Source organism: Eretmochelys imbricata, chromosome 11 (genome assembly GCF_965152235.1).
Source record: "Eretmochelys imbricata isolate rEreImb1 chromosome 11, rEreImb1.hap1, whole genome shotgun sequence".
NCBI classification, from domain to species: Eukaryota; Metazoa; Chordata; order Testudines; family Cheloniidae; genus Eretmochelys; species Eretmochelys imbricata.
Window position 1 is genome coordinate 65175563 of NC_135582.1, and position 26157 is coordinate 65201719.

General features: G+C 43.4%; 2 protein-coding genes across 3 annotated transcripts in view; both read right to left on the bottom strand.

Moving 5' to 3' along the window:
• The window catches only part of KANSL1L (KAT8 regulatory NSL complex subunit 1 like), a 98965-nt gene extending 76357 nt beyond the window's left edge, over positions 1-22608 (bottom strand). For both annotated transcript variants that reach the window (XR_013347541.1, XM_077830415.1), the window contains exons 1-2: positions 22536-22608; positions 11970-13105 (exon numbers count right to left, since the gene is read on the bottom strand). Coding sequence is in view for 1 of the 2 variants with exons in the window: in XM_077830415.1 (XP_077686541.1) it covers positions 11970-13075 (1106 nt within the window). In the remaining variant the exon portion in view is untranslated. The remainder of the gene's footprint in view (positions 1-11969; positions 13106-22535) is intronic.
• A 1416-nt stretch (positions 22609-24024) lies between these two features.
• ACADL (acyl-CoA dehydrogenase long chain) overlaps positions 24025-26157 on the bottom strand; it is a 32232-nt gene continuing 30099 nt past the window's right edge. The window contains exon 11 of the mRNA XM_077830271.1: positions 24025-24843. Within this exon, the coding sequence (XP_077686397.1) occupies positions 24750-24843 (94 nt within the window). The 3' untranslated portion in view covers positions 24025-24749. The remainder of the gene's footprint in view (positions 24844-26157) is intronic.

Below are 26157 nucleotides of genomic sequence, written 5' to 3' on the forward strand. Positions count from 1 at the left end.
GTCTTGAATGCTTGGTAATCAGAATTAGGGCTCAATACAAAAAATGCATCCAGTTGGGCTGAAATCCATGGTCTAGATCACTCCAGAATTGTTATGGTAATTGGTTAGGTGACCCAATATGTCCTTTCCACCTCTAACCCAGGATTCTGTTTAGACAGCTCTGATAACATTAGAGCCCTGTATGGTAAAAGGCCAATTTATGGGGTCAGATTGAACACTAATTCCTCTGGAATTAGCAACCCATGGAAATACAATTAAGCATTAACCATGTCACTTTTAGAAAGAAATGCAAAATGCATCTCTCTCTGTAGATCTGTAGCTCCAGAAGTTCGATATTGGGCATCATATGGCCTTTTATAGCGTCAACCACCTCAGTGCCTTCCACTAAATCTTAGAATCTTTTAGACTAGAACTACGAGGAAGAGGGGAAGGTGAGCAGGTAGTTGGAATATGCAGAGAACCCTGAGAGAACCCTACTTACCGGTAACATCTCTGTCTGCTTTTGACATGCCCTTTTCATATGCCTATAGTCTAACTAGAGTACAACACCCAGGAATGTTGGCTGAGGAGTTCCAATTATACAAATATTGCAGAACTCCCCCTGAAAAATAAGCATGAGGTCTAGATGCAAAGTCAAGACAAAGTAAGAGAACAAAACTCAAGATGGCAGCCCTACAGATATCTACAACAGAAACATTATAGAGAAAGGCCATCACTGCTGCATTAGCCCTACTAAAGTCAACCCTAAGACCATCAGATACTGACACACTAGCTAAAGCAGAGGTGGGCAAACTATGGCCCACAGGCCACATCCGACCCACGGGACCCTCCTGCCCAGCCCCTGAGCTCCTGGCCCAGGAGGCTAGTCCCCGGCCCCATCCCTGCTGTTCCCCCTCCCCCGCAGCCTCAGCGCGCCCACACTGCTGGCACAATGCTCTGGACAGCTGGGCAGTGCAGTTGCAGAGCCGTGGCCTGACCCAGTACTCTGGGCGGCATGGTAAGGGGGCGGGGGGGGGGGTTTGAAAGAGGGCAGGGAACAGGGGGGTTGGATGGGGCATGGGTCCCACGGGGCACGTCAGGAATGAGGGGGGCGTGGCGGATGGGGCAGGAGTCCCTGGGGAGCCGTCAGGGGGCAAGAAGCGGCAGGGTGGGGGGGTGTTTGAATAGGAGGAGGGGGCCGGGCCACGCCTGGCTGTTTGGGGAGAGACAGCCTCCCCTAACCGGTCCTCCATATAATTTTGGAATCCTGATGTGGCCCTCAGGCCAAAAAGTTTGCCTGCCCCTGAGCTAAAGCATAACATGTTACATAATCTAATACATTTTAAAATAGGCACTAAGTGAAAATAGCAATCCGGTTACCCTTATCCCCAAATGTTATAAAAACTATAGAGGGCTTTCTAAATATCTTCATTCTGTCCAAATAAAAACTTAAAAGCCATAATAAATACTTAGAGTATGGAGCACACTTACTTCCTTGGGAGAATGAGGTTCCAGAAGATGACTTGGAGACTGATGGTCTGGTTTAAAAGAAATTCAGATACTAGGTAAAGCATTTAGATGAAGTAAAATCTATGTCTTTATGAAATGCATGAAGGGAGAATTAGCCACAGAATCCTGCAAACTCATTCACTTTTCTCATAGATGTAGTTGCTTTTATTATTTATAACACGTCCCTTACCTAAACAACACCTTTAAATTGTTTAAACTGAAATAATTTTAAATATCTAGGGCAAGGTATTTAAAAGTGGGTATCTAAAGTTAGCCTCCTAAATCCATATTTAGTTGCCTAAATAAGGCCCCCTTTCATGAAAGGAGTAACACATTTTTAATTTTAGCACATGCCTAAAGTTAAGCACATGCTTAATTGCTTTCCTGAAAAAGGGCCTGACTGTCCTCATTTTTAAAGGTGCTGACCATGTGCAGCTTCCATTGTAGCCAACAACATCTATAAAACCAAGAAAATTCTCTCCTCCCTCACAGGAAATTTTCAAAGATAAATTAATTACTGTTTCTGAGGTGATCAATTACTATGAGGAGCACCATACAAAAAGCCTGTAATTAAAATAGCTAACTTACAAAGCCAATGATAAATCAGCAATTTACTTCAGGAATAAAAGTGTTTTCAATGTTCCATTTAATTAGATTTGTGAGGTTATCATATATTCCCACATGCGCAATTATTACATTTTCTGTTCTGCCACACTATGTTAACTGATTATATATTAATTCATCACTTTCATAACAGTAATGCCAAGTTTTTATTTATTGTGCATTCAAAAATGTATCTAACAGGCTTTGACATTCTTGGTTTGAGATCCTTGCATGCCACAACATGTCAAACCTTCTCCCTTACATTAAAATCTTTCAGTCTGCTTCCAGCAGCTGTGAAAATATTAATATAATTATAGGTTAGGAATCAGTATCTTTACTTGCAAACACCCTGCTTTCATATAAGACAAGACATTAGTCTTGCTCAAAGCACAAGTTATTATTGCAAAAGGTCAACTGCCAAAGTGAAAATGAACATGTGTAAAACCTTAAAGAGTTTTTATGCTTGTCTTACAGAAAACAAACCAATTAAAGTTGACTATATTCTGGAATAATGTATTCCAAATAGTAAAGTAGAATATAAGCATATAGAAGTCTGGCTTTTCTCTTCCTCTGTGCTAAAGATAATTCTCCTCCTATACTCAGGGAGGGGCAGCCAGTAAGAGAGAGAGAATAGACTTTATAAATTTATAAACATTTTAAAAATTAACATGTCAGCAGTTATGAATATATATTGATTTGAGTACTCAAGAATAAACATATCTTGGTTTTTTTTATGCAAAGGACTTGTATAGGAAAGACGAATTAAATGCTGAACACGGAAAACCACAGTTGATTTTTGCCCTTAAGATAAAAGAAAAATTGCCAACAAATAAAAATAAGAGCAGCATTCAGTCCTAGCAGACTTTTTGCAATAAAGCCCAATTCTCGTCACAGATGTGTGGTATATTACTGCATTTTGCAAAAATTAGGCCTTGATCCTATTAAAAAAAAAAAACTGCAAAAATTGACTTTTTCTACCTTTTCCAAGATTCAAAAGCAGGCAAAATGTTCCCATCATCCCAGACCCTAAAGCAGTGTGCCTGGTGATGTTGATGTTGCAATTGATGTTGCTCAACAAACCACGACAAGGCTAACAAAAACACTTAGATTAAATCTGGAGACATCAGGTGGATCTGGAGACATTCGGTGGGGAATATTTTAAAAGCAGAGTTACCATCTCTTCTCTCTCTAACCAGAGAACTCAAAAGAGAAAGATCAATTACTGTCTCCATACATTCAGATTACCCAAGAGTTGCCAGATGCAATAAACCAAGGTATGTCCTGACAAAGCAGCAGATTCCCATCCAGAGAAGACAAAATTACAGTAAATCTGCTTCTTAGTCAGGCTTGGAATTGCTGGGAAGTAGCAAGGTGTAAAGAATATCTTCCATTAGAGGGGAAAAGAGAAATGTCCCACCTCACAAAGAGCCCATGTCTGGGAGCGGAGAATTATGTAAGAGCACTGAAAGGTGGTGAAGGACTGTAAGAGCTTGTCTACACTGGCAATTTACTGCGCTGCAACTTTCTCACTCAGGGGTGTGAAAAGACACAAGTTTCAGCACTGTAAAGCACCAGTATAGACAGTGCCCCAGCCGGGCTCCCAGCACTGGGAGCTACGCCCCTCATTGAGGTGTGTTTTTTTCACCACAACCACACAAGGCACATTAAAGCGCTGCCGCAGCAGCACTTTAGCATTGCCAGTGTAGACTAGCCCTATGTCTGAAAGAAGCATCGAACAAAAGAAAGCACATGAATTTTGTAGTGTTACTTGAACGAGCATATAGACACACTCATGTAGCTGCCCAGCAAATTTCATCAGAAAAGGCTTTGTGCCTCTCCATCAATAAGTAGATGTACCACTAGTGGAATAAGCCGCTATCCTTTCAGAAAAAGAAAAGGAGTACTTGTGGCACCTTAGAGACTAACCAATTTATTTGAGCATAAGCTTTCGTGAGCAACAGCTCACTTCATCGGATGCATTTTCTTTTTGAGAATACAGACTAACACGGCTGCTACTCTGAAACCTAACCTTTCAGAGAATCTCAGTTAAGTATCTTGTAACCTTGGAAGGTCACAGATTTAATCCACCTAAAGAGAGAATTTTGATGCTTTGCACCTCCTTCTAGTTTCCCTCGTAACACCACTCCAGCACCAGACTTCCTCTGTAGTATATTTCTATGCAACGAGAAAATTATCCTCCTAACCACATCACAATCACACGAGACATGTGAACAGTGATGAGCTGCCAAAATCTTAACAACCGGTTCCCTATAAGAAGTTCTGATTTAAGGGATGTGTCACAGTATTTATTTTTTGTACCTTTCTCCATAAGAAGAGGCAATGCATTGACTCATTGGGAGTCATACTTAACAAAAAAAAAAAATAAAAAACATTTTTACATGTTTATTATAATAGAAACAAAGTATTGCTTTATTAAACGCATATCAACATAACGAGCAAGGCAAGTGCAACCCCTTTTAATAAAATAATAAACTAGAACGGGGTGGGCCAATTTTCTGGCCCGAGGGCCACATCAGGATTGCAAAATTGTATCGGGGGCTGTGCCTCCCAAAACAGCCTGTCCCCACCTCTTATCCGACCCCCACCCACTTCCTGAAACCCGACTGCTCCCCTCAGAACCCACAACCCATCAACCCCCCGCTGCTCCTTGTCCCCTGACCACCCCTTCCCAAGACCCCCCACCCTAACTGCCCCCAAGACCCTACCCCTACCCAACTTGCCCCGCTCCCTATCCCGTGGCTGCCCCGACCCCATCCACCACCACCCTGACAGACCCCCGGAACTCCCACACCTACCCAACCCCCCCGCCCCGTTTCCCGACCCCTGACCACCCCCCCAGAACCTCCGCCTCCTCCAACCACTCCCTGCCCCGTATCCAACCCCTCCTCCCAGCCCCAGCACCATGCTGCTCAGGGCAGCGTGTACGGATGCCACGCAGCCCGCTGGAGCTCGCAGACTCACCCCTTTACCATGCCGCTCAAAGCGGCAGGAGCTGCAGAGCTGCTCAGGAGTGGTCCAGAGCATTGGCGGCGCGGCACGCTGAGGCTCTGCGAAAGGGGGGAAGGCAGGGGAGACGCCGGGGGAGCCGTAACAATTTTTAACAACCAGTTGTAAAACTGCTTCAAAATTTAACAACCAGTTAGTGCGAACCAGCTCCAGCTCACCACTGCATGTGAACGAAGCACCAGGCTACAACTGGTGAGAAAGGATACATGGCACACACAGCAAAGACTTGCACTGCTGAGAAACTTGAGCCCAGACTTTTTTGAAAACCATTTTGTGAGGAATCCAGAATCTCTTTTTGGACAATCTGGGGATTACGTCTTCCTCCTCATGTACAAGGAACACCAATTCCTCCAAATGCCTCTGTAAACTCAGCTGATTAAATCTTTTCTGGATTTGAGAAGGAAGTCAATTACTGTTTATAATGTCAGGTGGTTGATGATTAGCTGGAGATTCTTAAGGAGACCACTTACCATGAAACACAAAGTCTCATTTGAGCTCCCATTCCTGACAGGCTGCATTAGCTATTAAGCAGATGGCTCGTACATCTGCCAAAGGTTTGCCCTTTCAAAAGATTAAGGCTATGTCCACATTAGAGAACTTACAGCCGCACAGCTGTCCCGATGCAGCTGCATTGCTATAAGATCTCGGGCAGCCACTCTATGTCGATGGGAGAGAGCTCTCCTGTCAACATAATTAAACCACCCCCAATGAGCAGCAGTAGCTCCTCCCACCAACATAGCACTGTGCACACTACCACTTATGTCATTTTTTTCACACCCCTGAGTGACATAAGTTTTATCAACATAAACTGTAGTGTAGACATGGCATGAGTAACTGCTACTACTAAACTGATCTAACAGCCAGATGGATGCCTATATACTGTTTCTGGCATAGGTCCAGCGCATTATATGAAATTCTGAAGCAAGCAGAGTTGGAGCAGTGACTAGGAGCCTGTTTCCTCAAAAGCTATGATCATGTCAATCAGCTGAAAGCATTGGTGAGTTGATGTAAGCAGGATGTTGGGGAATTTCTTGATAAGAGTTTAGAAATTTGACATCTGGGCAATACCACACGTCCCAAATTGGTTTTGAACAGAGCTTCAGAAATGGGATAAGGAAGCTCTTTGTATGGTTTCTAGGAATTCACATCCAGTTTCTGGAATGGTAAATCTGGTGAGCTGTCACCTCATACAATGGTGTCTTCACCAAAAGATCATCCAGGTACTGGTAGTCTCAGGATGGCAACTAGCACAACAAGCACCTATGTGAACACATGAAGAGAGGAAACGGGCCAAAGGACATTGCCTGGGACTGATGCTGGCCATTTACAATTACAAAGCTTAGGAACTATTGGTGGCATAGATAGATCATCATCATGTTCCAATCTTTCTTGAAATCTATGGAGCATAAGAAGTTTTTGGGAACTATTTCTTGGATCGCAAGAGTTGAAGTTGCCATTCTGAAATGAGCTTTATACTCAGAGAGGTTGAGGATGGATAGATCCAGAATCACAGAAGTAATTCCAGTTCTTTTTATCATCATGAAGAACCTGGAGCTGAAACCAAAGTCTGGCTCCGTTGATGAGACAGATTATTGTTCTGGTGTCAGGAAGACTTGCTATACAATCCACAAATGTTTATCTTTTCACATCAGCTTGAGAGAGAGGAGGTGAAAGCAAAAATTCCCCCATTTTCCTCATGTAATTTTTTGATGTTCATAGTGAGGCCCCTGACTGGTATGGACATTGCTCACAAGTTAGATATGCTAATTCCACTACAGTGGAGACAGGCTAAGCTTTCTTTGCCATTATGTCCCCCTCAGACTTCAGACTTGCTCTGCTGAAACACCACACTATGACCTCAGTAGAGGACTACCAAAGTTGAAGCAACATTTACTGGCAGAAAACAACCCCACTATTGTAGATTACAGAATTGATAGACTTAAGCTGCACAGCAGCTACAAACTTAGTTTTATCAAGAACCTTAACATATAGGTAAAATCTTTCCAGATCAATGGAGCCCCTCTATTATGAGGAATAAAAATTACAAGTAAGGAAACCAGTGCTTTTCTCATACACAGCAGTCACATTACTCAGGGAAAGCTGTAAGAGCCAGTTCCTAGAGAGCTAATAAATACCAAATACAGAGCAACATAAATCCATCTAGGACAGCAGTGTGACACTGCACCCATATTCTTCACAGTGATATTATATGATATGATTATAAAAGTTATGATATATTTTATGCATGATAAGTCATGTGAGATGTCATTGGAAAGGTTATGATTTGATGAATATGATTATCCTATTTGTATGCATGTATCATTTTTGTATCCAAAGTTATGAATATTGACTACATATTTATTTCACATGTAGCTATTCCTGAGCAATGCCCAATAGGCAAAAGGCTCTCAATGTAGATGGCTGGCTGGGAATGGCCCATTCAAGTTAATGAAGCATTAGAAAGAACAATAGGCCTTAGGAGAAGCTTATCTCCCACCTGGGGAGCCTTTGGAAGGATGCTACAGACAGCCTCCGAGTAATGGCTGCTGTGACACTACAGGGACATGTGACCAGGTCACCTGGACTTCATCTTGGGATGTTCGTATTTTTCCATGGACTGGCATGGGAACCAAGCTTTGAAACAAAGGGGTCCTGCCATTTGCAAAAGCTACATAAGGCAGGGTAGTAACATCATTGTGGTTCTTCACTGACTCACCACCCAAAGAGACTTTTGGAAACACAGTCTGAACTGGGGGAAGTGCTGGACCCAGGCTAAAAGGGATTTTTAGCCTGTGAATGGAACACCTGGGGATTCCAAGCTGTAAGCAAGTGTAGCTTTCCCCTTAAGAATCTGCAGCCTGTTTGTATCATCACTCTGGATATGAATAGCAGATTCTCACCCTATCTATGTAGCATATTAAGTTTAGTTTGCGTTTGTTTATTTGCTAGGTAATCTACTTTGATCTGTGTGCTACCCCTTATAATCACTTAAAATCTATCCTTTGTAGTTAATAAACTTATTTTTGCTTTATCTAAAACCAGTGCATGGGAATCATAACTCGGGGCAGAAAGCTGTTACATATTCCTCTCCACATTGAGGGAGAGGACGAATTTTATGAGCTTATGCGGTGCAGTGTAAAACGGCATAATTTTGAGTTTATACTCCAGAGGGAACGTGTGCCTCAGGAACTGGGAGGTGCCCTAGCTGGAGCCTTCCCATGCAGGGACTGGTCAGAGCATCTGCATGTAACTGCAGCTGGGTGTGTCCCTACCTGTATGTGTGCTGGTGAAAGTACAGGCTGGAGCCTGGAGAGGGCTTGGCAGCTTGTCACAGCAGCACAATGTAAAAGGGAGCCCAGGCCAGTGGGTCAGGGGGCTCAGTAGTACCCCAGTTCCAGGAGGCACCCCGGGGGGAACCTGTCACAAGCGATTCCTCAATCTTATTTGATCACACACCCCTTCTTTGTGCCTGTAGTAGTTTACGCCACCCCCTCCCCTGCCACACAAGTACATATACCGATAAAAAGAAAGGTCAACTTGCAACTTTCACTAAATATTAAAAAAAGTAAGGCATTGATTCAAACAGAGCCAACTATCCATTGTAATAAGAGCAAAATTGTGGTCAATGCTTACAATTAAATGTGCACATCATGTCATAACAAACAGATTAACGTACAGATGGCAACAACTGTGTATAATGCTATGCAAGCTTAACAGAAATCCATCAAAAAGCACAGCACCATCTAGATGCATAGCGCCATATGAGGACCTGATATGTCTGGAGGAATCAGCATTGTTAGTTATTCACTGCTGTGGGAAAAATGTGCACATTCTCATACCCCCTCAGAATACGTGTGGTGCTAGAACACAGCAGCCACTCCTGGCCAATCCCAACTATGATAGGGAAGAGAAAGAACCTGCCTTCTTCACCACACCTGTCAGGCCAGGTCAGGAGACAAGGGATATGGGGTCAGACAGGGATTTATAAGGGCAGGTGGCGGAGGACAGACTGAGGCAGGGACACATGGAGCTGAGGGAAGGGGGCTGGCTGAGGGGGTGCAGGGCCACATGCGGGTAGGGGGAGTGAGTGTCCAAGTAGGGTGGAGGGACACATGTGGACACGGGTGCAAGGACACATGGGGGTGCAGGGACACACAGGGATAGGAGCAGATGTGCCTGACTGAATGGGAGGGGCCAGGGGTCAGCCAACAACCCATCAAGTTCATACCCATGTTTCTTCCCAGCAATTACTTCCCTCTCCCTGAGCTCCTCTGATGACTCCCCCAAGCCTCTGCACAGCTTCTAAGTGGCGCAGGAAATATGGTTCTGTACTACAGTTTAAATGAATAATTACTCAGAGTTCTGTATTAATAGGCCTAAGAAGGAATCTATTTGTCAAAAAACATTTCCTGAATCTTTTTTTATTGTCTGTATTATTACAGACATACTTGCTGATAGGTATTTTGAAATAAATTACCAAAATAATTGAAATTGTGTGATTATATTGTGTTATTTTGACAAATAAAACACGCAGAATTTTAAAATATTGTGTGAATAATTTTTAATTTGGCACAGAATTCCCCCAGGAGTATTCAATTCCTTGCTTTGCCAAGGACTTCCGGTGTGACCCAGTGCAAATCACTTAGACTACCTGCCCCTCAGTTCCCCCACCTGTAAAATGTGGATTATAGCACTTGCCTACTTCACTGGGAAATTGTGAGGATAAATACATTAGAGATTGTGAAGTGTTTTGAGATCTACAGAGGAAAAGTGCTACATAAAAGAGAGAGACATTATTATTAAACTCTAGCTGGCTCATCAGGATGTGGGTTGAATCTTGAATGCTGCTGATGCTAGAGCTAGTAATCAAGTGGGGCTAAACTACTCTGTGCTGCTAATACAATCACTCTGTGCTGCTTCAATGTTATTTTGCAGTGGGTGCTGCTCTTACTGGAGCTAAGCTAACTCAAGAGAAGTTAATCGGAGCCAACACCGCACTGAAAACAAGCCTGACACGTAGCTGTGAATGCAGAACAAAGTGAAGACAGAAAAGAGGAAATAAGGAAGATGAAGGACTGTCAGGATTAGGAGCTGGCCCATTCTTTGCAAGTAAAAAACAAAAAAAACCACCAAGCAGAATCTCACTCCAAATCCTAGATTATTCCCTTCCCTTTGAAATCAGAAAGTAAATTTGCCATCAGTTTTCCCTATTCAATTCACGTGAAATAATCATGAAATAAGAATCTCAGAGCAGCACTATTATTCAGAAGTTCAAAAAGATCAGCTAAGAACATGCTTGTTGATTCTTCTCCACTGGGAGGAGTTAATGATGTTATTTTTTCCATTTAAAACAATTCAGAGAGAGCATAAAATATAATCATATTAAAGATCAGAGTGTTCAAACAGAAAAGTTAGTTGGCAATTCATTACATTTTGGTTTGGTATTTAATACAGCACGTACCATTTTCACAACGGACAGAAACAAATTCAAATACACTTTGTATATTTTTCTCTCCCATCACCTTTCCAGACTCAAATAGTTTCACAGAAGGCAACAGTAACATGATATCATATTAGACACTATTCTGTACTACTGTACTATTTTTAAGGCTTTCATAACTGGAGCTAATAAATATATAATAAAGGACAGAGAGCCCTTTTCAACAAGTACTGAGATCCAGTCCAATTTAAGATGAAACTTTCCTGGTTTTTACTGAATGTTGTGGTTTTCAAAGGTCAGAACAAGAGACAAATATTTTAATATACATTAACTTTAGGACTTAGAAATAAGAGTTATCGGGCACTTACTAATCAGTAAACCAATTTCCTAATCAGAGACCATTACAAAAGGACTGGAGACCCCACCACCAAATCGGAGGACAACCCCCTATGAAAAGCCCAGTCCAAATCTCAGGTGCTGGAATGGGGAGGGTGATGGGATTCCTAGTTGCTATCCCTAGACCATGCTAGTGCCTACAAATAGCGTGGGTATAGCAGCACGGAGAGCAACACGGATACTTTTAGGTGCTAGTTGGAGCAAAGTTAATGCATGTATGTCTACCCGTGCTGGGAATCACACTTCCAGCTGCTATGTAGACATAACTCTGGATGCTGCAAGGTGGCAAAATGTCTATGCTATCTTAAACCCAGCCTCCATTTCTCCTCTCCGAGAATAGTTTTAATACCTGCCTCTGTCTAGTCACAAAAAGAAAAGGAGTACTTGTGGCATCTGTCTATTCACAGATTTCCAAAGGCAGAGCGGCATGAAACGGATTCATGTCAGCTAACTGTAGTGAAAGTTATCAGTGTTGTTAATTGAGCTCTGCCTCCTTCCCCCCAGGGGAAAGGTATCAGTAAGAAAAGAAGCACTACTGCTATCTGTACAGAGGCTCAGGAAGACAACTTTACGAAGATATTTTCTGACTGAATTGATGAAATCATAAAAACAAGATTTTTTCCCCCAAAACTTAACATTCTCCAGAAAGTGGATGTCTTGACTCCCCACCAGACCAGAGAATTTCTCACTCACACTGATAAGTATGAGTAAAGGCTTGAAAAATCCACTCTACTCAACACTGATTAATTCAAAACAGTAAAATTAAATATCTAGATTTTACAAAACATATGCCAAAATTTGCTCTCATTTACAGTACTGAATTCATTAAAGTTACTCTGGTGCAGTCCTTAATTACCACTCTTGTCAATACTGTGCCTATCATATAAATAGATATCACAGCAATGCAAAGTGTTGCTCTCTGCATGCTACAACCAGGTCCAGGCCCTTCAATTTCTGGGTTTGTAACCGCTGTTAAATAAATACATAAAAAGTCTAGCAATAGTTTAACACTTACGCTTCCACAGTTTTTCTGACAGTCTGTTCATCACAATCATCATCTGAGCTACTGCAAGTGGCATCAGAGTCCAGATCTTTCTCCACATGAGTCAGCAGCCCTGTAGCAGAGCGTGCAAAACCCCAGATTTCACCAGGTTCAATGCCGAATCCATTCTGTGTGTCTTTATTTGAATTATTGTCCAAGTTAGTTATACTGCTTTCTGCCCTAATTTCTGTGCATCCAAGTGAGCTACTATCCAAAAATCTGGTTGAATCATGAAAAACTTTCATTCTTTGGAGCTGATGTTTCACAAAGCATTTCAGCTGGTGATCACAGTGTTTGACAACATGCTTTGCCAGGAGTATCTGTAAACGTTTCTGAGCTCTTTTGGCTCGACTGAGCACAACTTGTTGCTTACTGACACACTGAAGTAAATGAGCATTCAATTCCTCTTCTTTACTAGTGTGGGTGCAGCTCACAATTGCTTTCAAAGGCTCATGCACAACTTGATGCAATGAATTCCCTTTTTTGGTTTCAGCATGTACTAGTAGACCCTTATCCGAAAAGCCATTCTTCCGATACCATTTACAGTTTGGAAGCTGCATTTCTTCCACATTATTGGATTCAGTTACATTTGAATCCAACAGTCTCTGCATTTCTGCCAAACTCTGGGTCATGGTCTCCGATAAAGTTTCCCCTCTGACCTGCTCTTCAGGTTCAGAATTATTAATCTGACTGACCTGTGCGGTAGCACTATTGTGTAGTAGATTTCTCATCTGGGAGCAGCTGTGCTCTTCTGAATTCCTTTGTTTACTGTTTTTGTTTTTTATGTTTAATGGAGAATTTGTGCTCATTAATAAGACAGATTGATAATGTCTGGAAGACTGAGGAGAACCAAAGTGTTTTACATTGAAGATATCATTTCTGAGGTTGGGCTCAGTAGTGGGAAACCCCAGGACTGAGCAAGTAATCTGTGTGATGGAATCCTCCTTTATCGTCTCTTCGACTGCTCTGGAATTTTCCATGCACAAAGTTGTATCAGACTCCATAGCTCTAGAGGACAAAGAAGGTGACAAGTAGATACCATGACCTTTTGTTGCTGCCTCTCTGAGGGCTGGTGTCATTATAGCTATTGTAGGTAGTTTACAGCAAACCTGAAAATAACAGGGGATATATAAATTGTCTAATTTTTAATTACAATATACAAATAAAAGACCATTCCATGTAATGTTTTTTTTTTAATTCTTTTAAAATCATTTTAAACCTACCCAACTAATGCAAATTCATCTGATCGACAGGGCCTGACTGGATTCCCTCAAAAGCCAAACAAGATCAGATTTTCAGTATCGGGCAGGGCTTGTTTCTAATGCAATAAAAGGCTTCCCCTTCCACCAGAAGTTCTTCACTGCAGGCACCTTCCCAACTGGCCAGCTCCTTAGGTTCACAGGAGCAGGGCTTCTCTGTTGTGCAGATTAGTAGGAGAGAATCTATGGTCAGCTTGAGGTCTTGGGCAAGCTGAGACAAGACTGTGGCAGGGAAGTTTTAAAAAAAACCATGTGAAACAATAGGTTTGTTGAAGAGGTGACTACAAGTCAGTGCTCCTTGTTTATTCCCTTATCTTAAGAGAGTTGCATTGGAGGGGTGCCTTCTCCACTAGCCTCCCTCTCCTGTCTTCAGTTTGATTGGCCCTCACAGCCATTGCCTAGCTCATTTCTCCTCAAATCTTGGGTCTTGTCACATAATTTAAGTCTGAAGGGCCACAATCATCTCACCATTCCTTTGTGCTCCCTCCCATCTATTTGTTGTCTCCACCTGTTGTTTTTCTTCTTATACTTAGATTGTAAGCTCTGTGAGGCTGTACACTGCCTCATATATTGAGACCCTGTTCAGAGGGCCCTTAGTGCTACCAACATAGGAATAAATACATAAATATTAAAATACAAGCTTTAGCTTTGGAGAGTGAGATATTCTGTTGTCTACAGCTATTGTTAGTCCAGTACAATCACTGCCCTCCCCTAAGGAGGGCGGCTATAAATCCTGGCTGGGGCTCAACGGAATGCCTGTTATAATCTATTTGGGAGTGACCACATTTATTTTTGTAGAAATTTTCTGTATTTTGTGATGGAACCTGAACACTTGACTTCTTATGTTTAAACAAACTGTTTGCACAAATGCAGGGTTTTTAAACCCTGGCATTATTTTTCTGCTGGGCAGAATATTCTATTTTATAATATTTCTAATGAAAATAATGTAATAAACTTTACTGTGAAAGTTTTTAAAAAATACAAACAAGGGGCTGCCTGGGAGATGCACTGAATTAGAATCCAGGCAGACTCTCCAGACTTGTCAACATTTTAAATGAAGGGCTGAAGTGTGATTTCTCAACATTCTTCTTTTATAACTACCACATTAAAATGCTTAAAAGTAATTAGTCTTTACAACATTAAGTGCATCGTAACAAAGCTTTTGTCAGACATATCCTTTAATTTGGGGGTTTGGGAGATCAGTTTTTTTCCCTTTTCCCAGACAGGCATGTGAAATAACTGTAGTAAGTGGAAAAGATGTAGCTGGAGGTGCTAAAAATTAAAGCAGGGGCATAAGTCAGGCTTCCTACAGAGTTTACAAGCTTACTAAAACCCCAAAGAGAGTCCCCGCATTAGACTTTCTTTGAGCTCTCAGCAGAGGATCTCTTAAAAGGATATGGTCAACTTGAAATCTAGGCTTATACAGCAAGTTTAAAGCAGTTTCAGCTACTACACCTGCCCCTGAATCCAACCTGCCGATTTGTGCAGTTTTATAATTACATCTTCCTTTTCTAAATAAAATATCTTCCTCCACAGCTGTGAAATACCCATATAAACATCAGGAAAACATGACTACACAGAAAGAGCAATCAAAACGCACAAAGTAAACAAACTGAAAACAAAGACAAATTTCATATATACCTATATACTCTAAGGTGCTATTTGGAACAATATAGTACAAAATTTTCACACAGAAATGCGATGTTTGAAACTGATCATGTACCTTTAAACAACACATCCTTCCAGCTGAGCTGCAAACTCCCTAATTCCAACAAATACAATTCCAAATTTTCCATAGGTTTGGGAAAAAACACTGAAAACGCAAACTAATCCATCAAGCTTGACCAAAGTAACGGAAGGCAATACTCCTGATGAGGGACAATGCAAAAAACCAGATTTGGAGTTCCTGAAGCAAGTTGCTTGAGTTACAATGTGGTTAAAAATGGTAGAAAATCTTTTTCAAAGGAGAAAACTCCTGATTTTTCAAACTGTCAAAGCTGATTGACACCTTGCCCAATAACCCTTCCACACGATTGTCTGCCACAGCAGACAATATTCAGGTTGTTTTGTTTTTGGGGAGTCAGAATTATAAACCAGTATACTTCCAACCTTAACTATGGAGAATTTGGTATCTCTCCATAACATCCACTGAAAACAAAGGCAGCCTTGTCAGTGATATAGGGCTGAAACAAAGCATCATCCACAAGACTAAACATTCTTCATTAAAACTGTCTTGAGCTCCACAAAAACTGCCCATTTTTCCTTTTGACAAGTTTGGGGTATTTTGTTGCATTCTGGCATCAAGTAGTAAAAATAATTTCACTCCACCTTCATTGGAAGCAAACTGCTATGACCAAGCCCTTTGCTTCCACAAAGAAGCAAGTAGTGTAATATGATGTTTATGAAAAGGCTGAAATCTTACACTGGAAAGAGCTTTCTTGTCAAAGGTAATACTTTCTGAAGATATTTTTCCATTGTCTAATACTTTAGGTTTCCAAACTAGAGCAATAAAAATTCTACTAGACTAGCAAATAAGTTATTTTTAATTATTTGAAGTTCAACTTTCACTTAAATGTTGGTTTTTGACACTGAGAATCTGATTTTAAAAACGTGAAAAGAAAGGAGTAGGAGAAAATGTTTGTTTAAAGAAACAAAAGTACTGTATATGCACAGTAGAGCAACCAGTGTTTAAAGTGACTCTATGTTTATCCTCACTAGAGCCTTAATTACACAGTAAGACATAGCCAGGAATTTCAGTTTTGCACATAGTGTAAGTGCTCCATATGAGCGACACCTTTGCACCTACTATAAACACACACAAAATAACATTTTTAAAAACTAATTAAATGATCACTAGTATTCTCCAATCCCCCTAACAGTCACTGTTGTTCAATTCCTCCGCACCCCACCACATCCTACTTATCTTCTACTCCTCTCTCACTTTTGTCTTATTTTCTCATTTTCTTTCCGCATCTTTTCCTTATTCCTGTCCTTTTCTAATCCATTCCTGACCTCCCTCTTTGAGACTCCCTTAGCTTTCTATTTTCAAATGTGTTTAAAGGGATGCATTCAAAACTTAAGTAAAATGTCATGTTGGTTACTACTACCCATCTTGGAGTATTAAAAATAAAGAACTTTTAAAATCTGTTTACTTTTACATGTGGAAGATACTGGTTTACTTTGGGTATTTCCCTCAGAAGAAGCAACATAAATAGACTGATCAGTTTCACTTTTGTTTATAGCTACTTTCACTTTCTGATTCTCATGAACTTACATAGTGCTGAGGCTTTAGCTTCAATTTCAGGAAAACCTTTAAATAGAAATGTTTAACTGATTTTTTTAAAATGAAAGAACATTTCTATTCATAATAGAGTCCTGTAAACCCCATCTGTGCACTCCTACCCTTCTTCCCACATTTTGAAATCAAATTCTAAATTTTTAGCCTCAAACTAGACTGCTTAAGGGGACGCGATCAACTTGACAACCTTTCTTCTCTTTTGTACCTACCTTATTTACAAGTAACACTTCAAGTTATTATAACAGAGATTAAAGGAAAAAATATTGTTTTCAGTTTAGTTACTTTTTGAATCAGCAGTTTTTAAATGCAAAGGTGGGCAAACTATGGCCCGCAGGCCACATCCCACCCAGCCCCTGAGCTCCCGGCCAGTGAGGTTAGACCCTGCCCCTTCCCCTGCTGTTCCTCCTCCCCCACAGCCGCAGCACGCTGCACCGCCAGCACTCTGGTCTGCCGCTCCTGCCAGGCAGCGCAGACGGCGTGACTGGCAGCTCCTGCTGCTCTGAGCAGCATGGTAAGGGAGCGGGGGGGGGGGGCGGGTTGCATAAGGGGCAGGGTGTCCCGGGGCAGTCAGGGGACAGGGGGCGATTGGATAGGGGGTGAGGTCCCGGGGGGCGGTTAGGGGCAGGGGTGTGCATAGGGGTTGTGGCAGTCAGGGGGAGGTTTGATGGGCAGAGGTTCTGGGGACGGGAGTCAGGGGACGGGAAACAGGGCAGGTTGGATAGGGGTTGGGGTACCGGGGGGAGGTTAGGGGCAGGGGTCCCGGGAGGGGGTGGTCAGGGGACAAGGAGCAGGGGGGGTTGGATGTGTCGAGGGTTCTGAGGGGAGCAGTCAGGGGGCGGGAAGTGGGAGAAGGCAGATATGGGGTGGGGGCCAGGCTGTTTGGGGAGGCACAGCCTTCCCTACCCAGCCCTCCATACAGTTTTGCAATGCTGATGTGGCTCTTGGGCCAAACAGTTTGCCCACCCCTGATTTAATGTATAGAAACTTATACTGTTTCTTCTACATGAGTTAGCATTTTAAAAAATGAGAAGGCATTTAAAAAAAAATAGGAAAATTAGACTGTATAAACAAAAGTTTACAGGAGCTAGGGCCTGGTGTAATATCCAAAACCACATTTAATACAATGTTTGAAATGACTAGAATTCAAGTTGATAGACCTGTTCCTGAAAAATCACAATTCATGTACTAGCTCTGGGGTGGGCAAACTACAGCCCGCGGGCCACATCTGACACACCAGCAAATTTAATCTGGCCCTTGAGCTCCTGCTGGGGAGCAGGGTCTGGGGCTTGTCCCGTTCCCGTGCTCCAGTCAGGCAGTGGGGTCGGGGGCCACTCTGCGCATGTGTGCTGGGGCTCCTGGAACCAACAGCATATCCCCTCTCCTGCTCCTATATTTAAGGGCAACCAGGGGGCTCTGTGTGCTGCCCCCAACCCAAGCGCCACCCCCACAGCTCCGATTGGCCGGGAACTGCTATCCAATGGGAGCTGCAGGAGAGGCAATCTGCGGATGGGCAGCGTGCAGAGGCGCATACCCGCGCCTCCACGTAGGAGGAACATGCTGCTGGTTCTGGGAGCTGCTTGAGGTAAGTGCCACTTGGAGCCTGCACCCCTGAGCCCTTCCCATGCCCCAACCCCCTGCCTCAGCCCTAATCCCCCTCCTGCCCTCCGAACCCCTCATCCCCAGCCCAGAGCCTGCACCCGCAGCTGGAGCACTCCCTCTCCCCCCCACACACACACCCCAACCCCATGCCGCAGCCCCCTCCCGCACCTTAAACTCCTCATTTCTGGCCCCACCCCAGAGCCAGAGCCCTCACCCCCTCCTGGACCCCAACCCCAATTTCATGATCACTCATTGCCCGCCATACAATTTCCATACACAGATGTGGCCCATGGGCCAAAACGTTTGCCCCCGCACTAGCCACTTAATCACTGGGACTCCTTGCAGGAGTAGGGGTTTGTAGAAACCATAACTGAAGAGATGCTGGCCCCAACAGCGTCCTGGTTAAAGTTACGAAGGGCAAAGAGAAGTCCACACTTAACCACTTTGGACTCTACACTGACCTAAAAAGAAGGTATAATCCTGCTCAGCAGCTTTTGTTTATTGTTCAGAAGCAGCACGGTTACTTACTATGAATATGTAAACATTTCACTATTTTGTTCTATTAGTAACTCCGAAAAAGAGGGCAATGTGGGGAGTCTGTGTTTCAACAGCTCTTACTGTGCAGTCAGTACTGTACAGAGGGAGCTGTGAACTCAAGCATTATGTACGCTCCAGCAGTTATAAATCATAAATTACTCATCTTTGAAAAACATACACCTACAGTGGTCTCTCTTTGAACACAAAGGGACTCAATTTACAACAAAAAGAAAAGGAGGACTTGTGGCACCTTAGTCTCTTGTGCCACAAGTCCTCCTTTTCTTTTTGCGGATACAGACTAACACGGCTGCGACTCTGAAACCTGCCAATTTACAACAGACCACCTACACTGTTTTAATTACACAAAACATCAAAAAGGACATACTTCAACTGGAACTCATTACTACTCATTTACGATAAATCCATAACTCATTAAAAGCCCTGAATGGAGAAGATATTTTCCCCTTGTTCCTCAATGATATTGAATCCAGGAGCATATGCTATTCCAATATTTCAAAGTGTATCTCCCCTCTATCAGTTAGTTCAGATGTTCTAATATTTAGTGTCCTCATATTTATCTGTTTATTTGCAACAGAACATTTAATAAAATTGACAGGTTTCAGAGTAACAGCCGTGTTAGTCTGTATTCGCAAAAAGAAAAGGAGTACTTGTGGCACCTTAGAGACTAACCAATAAAATTGGGGTTTTGAATCTATCATGCTAAAATTAGGAGATTTTTTGTATTAAATGGATCACTCAGGGCTCTCAACATGTTGTACATATGTCTCTAATATAAATATTTGTACTACTTCTAAGTACATTACAAGCTTCATAAAGAAACTGTATGTGATGATTTCAAATATCCCTCTGAATCAGTCAGTCTCTGAAGAGGTTCCATAAAATGTTTTTTAAACAAGACCAACTTAGTGTTTATTCTCCTGTTAACATGTTGAGACTTTATACTTGCAATTCTATTAACACAGGATTTCTCAAACTGGGGGTCGGGACCCCTCAGGGAGTCGCGAGGTTATTACATAGGGGAGGGGTCACAAGCTGTCAACCTCCACCCCAAACCCTGCTTGCCTCCAGCATTTATAAAGGTGTTAAATATATTTAAAAGTGTGTTTATTAGGGAGGGTCGCACTCACAGGCTTGCTGTGTGAAAGGGGTCACCAGTAAAAAAAGTTTGAGATCCACTGTATTAACATTTATGGGAGTTCCCAATGCAGACCAACGGAATGAACAAGCCTTCTGGGTGAATAGATCAGTCTTCTATGTTTATGTTCTTGCTCTCTCAGTAACCTTATACATTTTCCAGCTTTATTGTTCAAGAAGTTTCATGGAAGTTTTTTGGTCAATATTATGAAACAGTTACCTTTTAATCAGTGGCCGAATCTAATGATTAGACCAAGGGATTGTTTCTGACTCCACCCATGAACACAGGTAAGTTACATACCTACATAGGTAACGGTATGTTCCTCACTGTAGTATAGCTGAGTGCTTCGCACTCACTAATGGATTTTACTCTTAAAACACCCTTTGAGACAGGGAAGCATCATTCCTGTTTTACAGATGAGGAACTGAGCCACAGGGTAGATTAAATGAATTGCTCAAGGTCACACAAGACATCTGCAAGCATTCTTGAGTCCCACTCCTAAACCCATTCCACACCCACTAATGTTTTAGATTACCCCATCAAAAATGATCTGTGATTCTGGGTACATAACTTGTGGTAGTCTGGGCCTGATTTTGAGACATGCTGATTATCCTCACCTCCAGATCAAGGCAATGGAATCTGATAATTAGGCTCAAAATGGGCATCCAAAAAATCAAAGGCTACTTTTGAAAATGGTGACCCAAACTTTTGTGTTTCCATTTGCCCAACTGGAAAACCAATACACTGCAACAATGCCTACCTTCTTCATTGTACTGTTGGGAGACTTGAAGTATCATGCACATCTATTATGCTATATAACAATTAATACTTGTAGATCACTTTGAGCTCCTTGACTGGAACGTCCTATACAAGGGCAATGTATTAATACCTCATCCAAGGCCTAGGCAGAAACTGCAGTAAAACAGCCAAGGAAAGAACAATATTCATGGGGGGGAGGGGACAAATCACAGAGGAAAGTAGAACAGCAAAGAGACCCCCCTAGAAACTACAGGGTGCACATTCTTCTAAGATCCACACAAACTAAAGAGGAAACTGGCTCTGTATATAGGCAGTTTCATTGTTTTTCCTGTATAATCAATGTAATAAGAAATGCACAAAGCAAACATATTAAAAAGAGAAAAAAATTCTACTTTATTTCAATTAACCTTAGGTGTTATCTGTAACTATACTAGATAAGATTTTTCAGACAGAATTGTGATTTTTCAGTATAGTATCTATCCCTTTTAAGGATGGAGTACATCATCCTTCTCTGTATATTTCCTAAACTGTGTTATTTTTAATTTACAGCCCCACCTAGTCTAAAATTAGTTTTCTTTTATCTGATTGTATCCAACTCTATCCCATATCTGAGAGAGTTCATGTTTTAACGAGCATTTTTGTAACGGAAAATGGGAATTTTGATATGTTAAACAGTTTTATTTTTATCTCATCTATAAATTCCAGCACTCAGGAAGAAGTGGAAAGAGCAAATTTAGCCCTTCAAGGCATTCAGGGATTCAGCTCCCCTCTTCAAAAAAACAACTTTTCTTGGTAAAGTATCCTGCAAAGAACAAGTGACTCTCTTTTTCCACTCTCTCCGTATTACGCCACCTTCGAATCCAAAACATATTTTGAGTTTTATAGACCAAATGGGGATACCACTGTTTTCAAGAAGCTACATTTAAAACAAACGTCGTAACTGAATCCATCTGCATGTGTCTTGTTTTTTGGGCGAAGAACGCCAGCCGCCAGCCAACGTGAGAGGCAGGTTTCTAATTTCCTCCGCAGTGGAGGGGCCTGTATGCCTCCACGCTGGCTCTGCCGGCAGGCTGCAGTGGGTTTCCCAGGGGATACAATGGCAAACAGTGGCAGCGTGTTCGCCGCCAGCGTACAGAGCAGAAAGCCAAGCCACCCCCCACCTTCCATCGCGCCCCGACCTCCCCAGCGCATTCCCCCCGCACCGCTGTGCGCTGGGCTTTCCTTCTCGTTCCCTACGCGTATTGCAAGGCAGCCGCTCCAGGCCGCCCCCAGCCAGCGGAGCCCCACTGCACCCCTGCCGCCCCATCGCTCCCAACACGCCGTGTGGAGGGAGGGGCAACCCCGGCGGGCGCGGAGCCCGGCCCCCCCGCCGCCGCCGCCGCCGCCGCCGCATCGCCGGCTGTTTGACGCCCCCGCCGGGGGCCGGCCACGACTCCCAGCAGGGGGGGGGGGTGAAGCGAGGGCAGGCGGGCTTGGACCGTCTGCCCCCACCCGCCTGAGCACACCGCCCGGCCCCGCCCACTAGCGCGCACGGGCTCTTCTCATTGGCCCCGCACAGGCACAGCCCCCACCCAGAGGCCCCGCCCCGCCAGACCCTCGCGGGAGGGGCGGGGCCCGGAGGCAGCTACAATACGCTCCACATTCCAGCTCCCCCACGGCCCAGGCCCCGCCGCCTCCCCACAGCGTCAAAGCCCCGCCCCTGCCACTAGGCCCCGCCCCCCAACCCCGCCTCTGCCTCCCCTCGCCCGCCCTGGCCCCGCCCCTCTGGCAGTTTATTACTGAGCCTGGCCCTAGGGCGCGAGGACGGGGGGGGAGGGGGGCCGCGGCCGCGGGAACCAACCGCCTGTGGGAGCCGCTGCCAAGAGGCCGGCTGGGGAGTCGCCGCCGCGGCTGTGCCCGGCTCAGGTCCCCGCAGCCCCACGCACACTTGCCTGCTCGGTGGCTCCGCTCTTCGGCGTCTCCACAGCGGCGGCGCCGCCCGCCTCCCACCCGGGCTGCGCTCTCCTCAATCTGTGCCGCTGTTTAACAGTCAGCTCCCAACTAAAGGCGGCGGGCGGAGGCGGGGCCGCGGCCGGGGGGTAGAACTGGCCAATCTGCGGCGGGGTGGGTGGGGCTATGCAAAACTGGGGAGGGGGCGTGGCCGGACAGCGGCGTGTGGAACGTCTGGGCAGGGCGGGGCTCCAGGATTCCGTGCCTAGCTGTGCCCCTGAGCCCGGGGAGCTACCCGCCTCCCCTGCCGCCCAGGGATAACCCCAGCACGTGCACCCAGCTGGAGGGCGCCCACGTAGCCGTGCCTGGACATAGGCCCCTGCCCGCAGTAGCTACATGTTCCCTTGGAATCTCTTCCCCCTTCATTGCTACCATCCTCCATCAGCACCTGCAAGAATCTTCTGGCTGTGTTTCTCCATTCCTGGAATAATAAAACGGCGGGGGGGGGAGACAAGCAGAGACTCAAACGTGCACCCCAGCATCCTTTGCACTGGCTACCATAGCATCTCCCTGGATGCAGTGCACTAAAACTAGTGCAAAGGATTGTACGGTGCGTGCAAATGCAATTGCTAATGTTTCCAAGTTCACCTAGGTATGTCTTGATGCAGCCCTATCAACTTTCAATAGACCTGCATTGCAAGGACATACACACTGTGACAAGATGGAAATAATAAGGGACACGTGTATCTGTTTGGTCAAGTTTTTGGTCCATCACCTTTAATTCTGGAATGAATTTAGCATTTGTAGAATTTAATTGATTTAATGGTTGTGACGGACAGTCCTAGAGCCAGAAATCTGTTCATCCAAACAGTAATTTTAGCACCAACAGAAGCAGCCATAAGCTTTTCTTACTGCCCCAACATTTTTAAATCCTAATATGACAAGTTCACCTCTAAAGTTAAGTGGGTTGATCAGTCTCCATTCAGTTCCTGGCTTCTGTTGCTGAAACTGCCAGTAAGCTTACCACTTGTGACAATGTCCCTTTAAACCATAAACTTATATGCCATACTATAGAAACCATAATGTCAGCACAGCTTATTTCTAAAAGATAACAAACTTGTAAATGCACAGTAGTCAAATCACTAATTACACATGTGGCTTAGCAAAAAACCACAATTCTGTAGTTGTGTAATTAGGCTGATTCAAAGCACATATTTAAAAGCTATAAAAGCTTGTATTAGTAGCATGCTCTATTCAAATACTAAACCTCCAACTGATGACTGAAGACTTACTGAGAATTGGCTAATAGGCCTTTTACAGAGGTATTCACACAGATTATTAACAATCAGAGGATGTGCTACTCAAGTGTGTCCTTTCTTACAAACTATATCAACATATGGATTTTACTAGGGCAATTCCAAGTAGTTATTTTATAGTATTTAACTTCTGATTTTTTCAAAGAATTCAGAACATTGATATTTTGCATTTTAAATTTTTTATTAAGCTTATTTATACAAAATAAGTACGTATTGAAATAAGGCACATTGAGTTTCATTGTAAAGCTTATTACATTTTTGTAATTCATTATAAAGCTCAAAAGTGAAAGTCACTCACTCATTTATCATCATCATAGAGGAATGCAATGCAAAAAGCCAGATAATTATAAGAGAAAAATTAAGTACATTCTCAAACAGATAAATTATTAAACAGGGGTGGCAGTGAGTCAGTGACAGGTCCAAGTTCTACAGTTACATTTAACACTGTAAGTCCAAAGTTGTGGTTTGGTGTTGTTTACTTTAAGAAAAAAGTGGTTTCTTTGAGGATCTGATTGTGTTTAATTCTGAACAGTTAGGACTGGGATTTAATATAATGACATTATGTTTCAAAGATTTCAAGTTAATTGTATCATTCCAAAGTGACCATACTTTTCACTACCAATACGTACGATCTTCTTGCCTCAAACTTTTTTGAATCATTCAGAGGATTGATTAGTCCTAGTGTTTTCCACCAGGAAAGACAGCATTACAAATTAATATTCATTAAATATTAGAGACCACATTTTGTTATTGTAGTTTAACTACAGTACAACAGTTTTTAATAGTTCCTTTTCCTCAAAAAAAAACACACTACTAATTTTACTTGCATTCTGGTGCCTGATTTAATACCGTATTAATTGTGATAGGATTCAGGAAGCAGTCTCCAGTATAGCCATGTGCCTACTTATCAATCACAATGTCTCTAGCAATGAGCTCTTTCATTATTTCATTGGTTCCACCGTAGATTGGTTGGACACGAGAATCCACAAAAGCTCTGAAAAAAAGTGAGAAGTAGTGACAGAGTGAGTGGTTAAAGAGACACTTCTTGAAAATAACCATATAACAAATTCTTAGTAAATGGGAAAATCTCTCTTTAAAGATCCAGCATACTTCAAGTGTGATCTGTCTGCAGTGAGAACTCAGATCCCTCTTTCAGGATATTTTATTAAGGAGAAAACAAAAAGCATAATTCAGTTATTATCCTGGGTTGCTCAGGTTGTGATCATTTGATTAATCAAATTCCAAATAAGGGAACTTGTGCTTTAATGCTCATGTTGCAGTTTGTCAGCACTATTCTGGTAGAGAAGTGAAAACATGTGAAGCGATTATAGTCTAAGCTTAAGAGAAGAAAAAACAATTGACTCAGAAGCATGTATGAGTTTGGCAGAGTTTCTTAAGTTGAAATAGGGAAATTAGAATTTTACTCAATAGAAGTGTTCAAAATGCAACAAGTAAAATCCTAGAAACTTTCACCAATAAATAAAAAATTACAATTAAATATACTTGCTGATACCCTGTACGTAGGGCCCTACCAAATTCACAGTCCATTTTGGTCAATTTCACGGTCATGGGATTTTTAAAAAAAAAAAGAAGAATAGTAAATTTCATGATTTCAGCTATTTAAATCTGAAATATCACAGTGTTGTAATTGTAGGAGTCCTGACTCAAAAAGGAGTGTGTGTGTGTTTTCTCACAAGGTTATTGTAGGGGGGTTGCTGTACTGCTACCCTTACTTCTGTGCAGCTGCTGATGGCAGCGCTGCCTTCAGAGCTGAGCAGCTGGAGAGCGGTGGCTGCTGGCCAGAAGCACAGCTGCCTTCAGAGCTGGGCCCTCAGTCAGCAGCCACCACTCTGCAGCCACCCAGCTCTGAAGGCAGCAGCGCAGAAGTAAGGGTGGCGTGGTATGGTCTTACCATCCTTGCTTCTGCGCTGCAGCTGGCGGGGCGCTGCCTTCAGAGCTGGACACCCGGCCAAGCAGCCGCCGCTCTCCGGCCGCCAGCTCTGAAGTCAGCGTCGAAGTGGCAATACCGTGATCCCCCTGCAACTCCCTTTTGAGTTAGGACCCCCAATTAAAGAAATTCTAGTCTCCCCCGTGAAATCTGTATAGTATAGGGTAAAACAGGGGTGGGCAAACTTTTTGACCTGAGGGCTACATCGGGGTTCTGAAACTGTATGGCCGGGTAGGGAAGGGTGTGCCTCCTGGAACAGCCTGGCCCCTACCCCCTGACTGCCCCCCTCAGAACCCCCCCACCCATACAACCCCCCTGCTCTCCTTGTCCCCTGACCACCCCCTCCTGGGACCCCCCCCA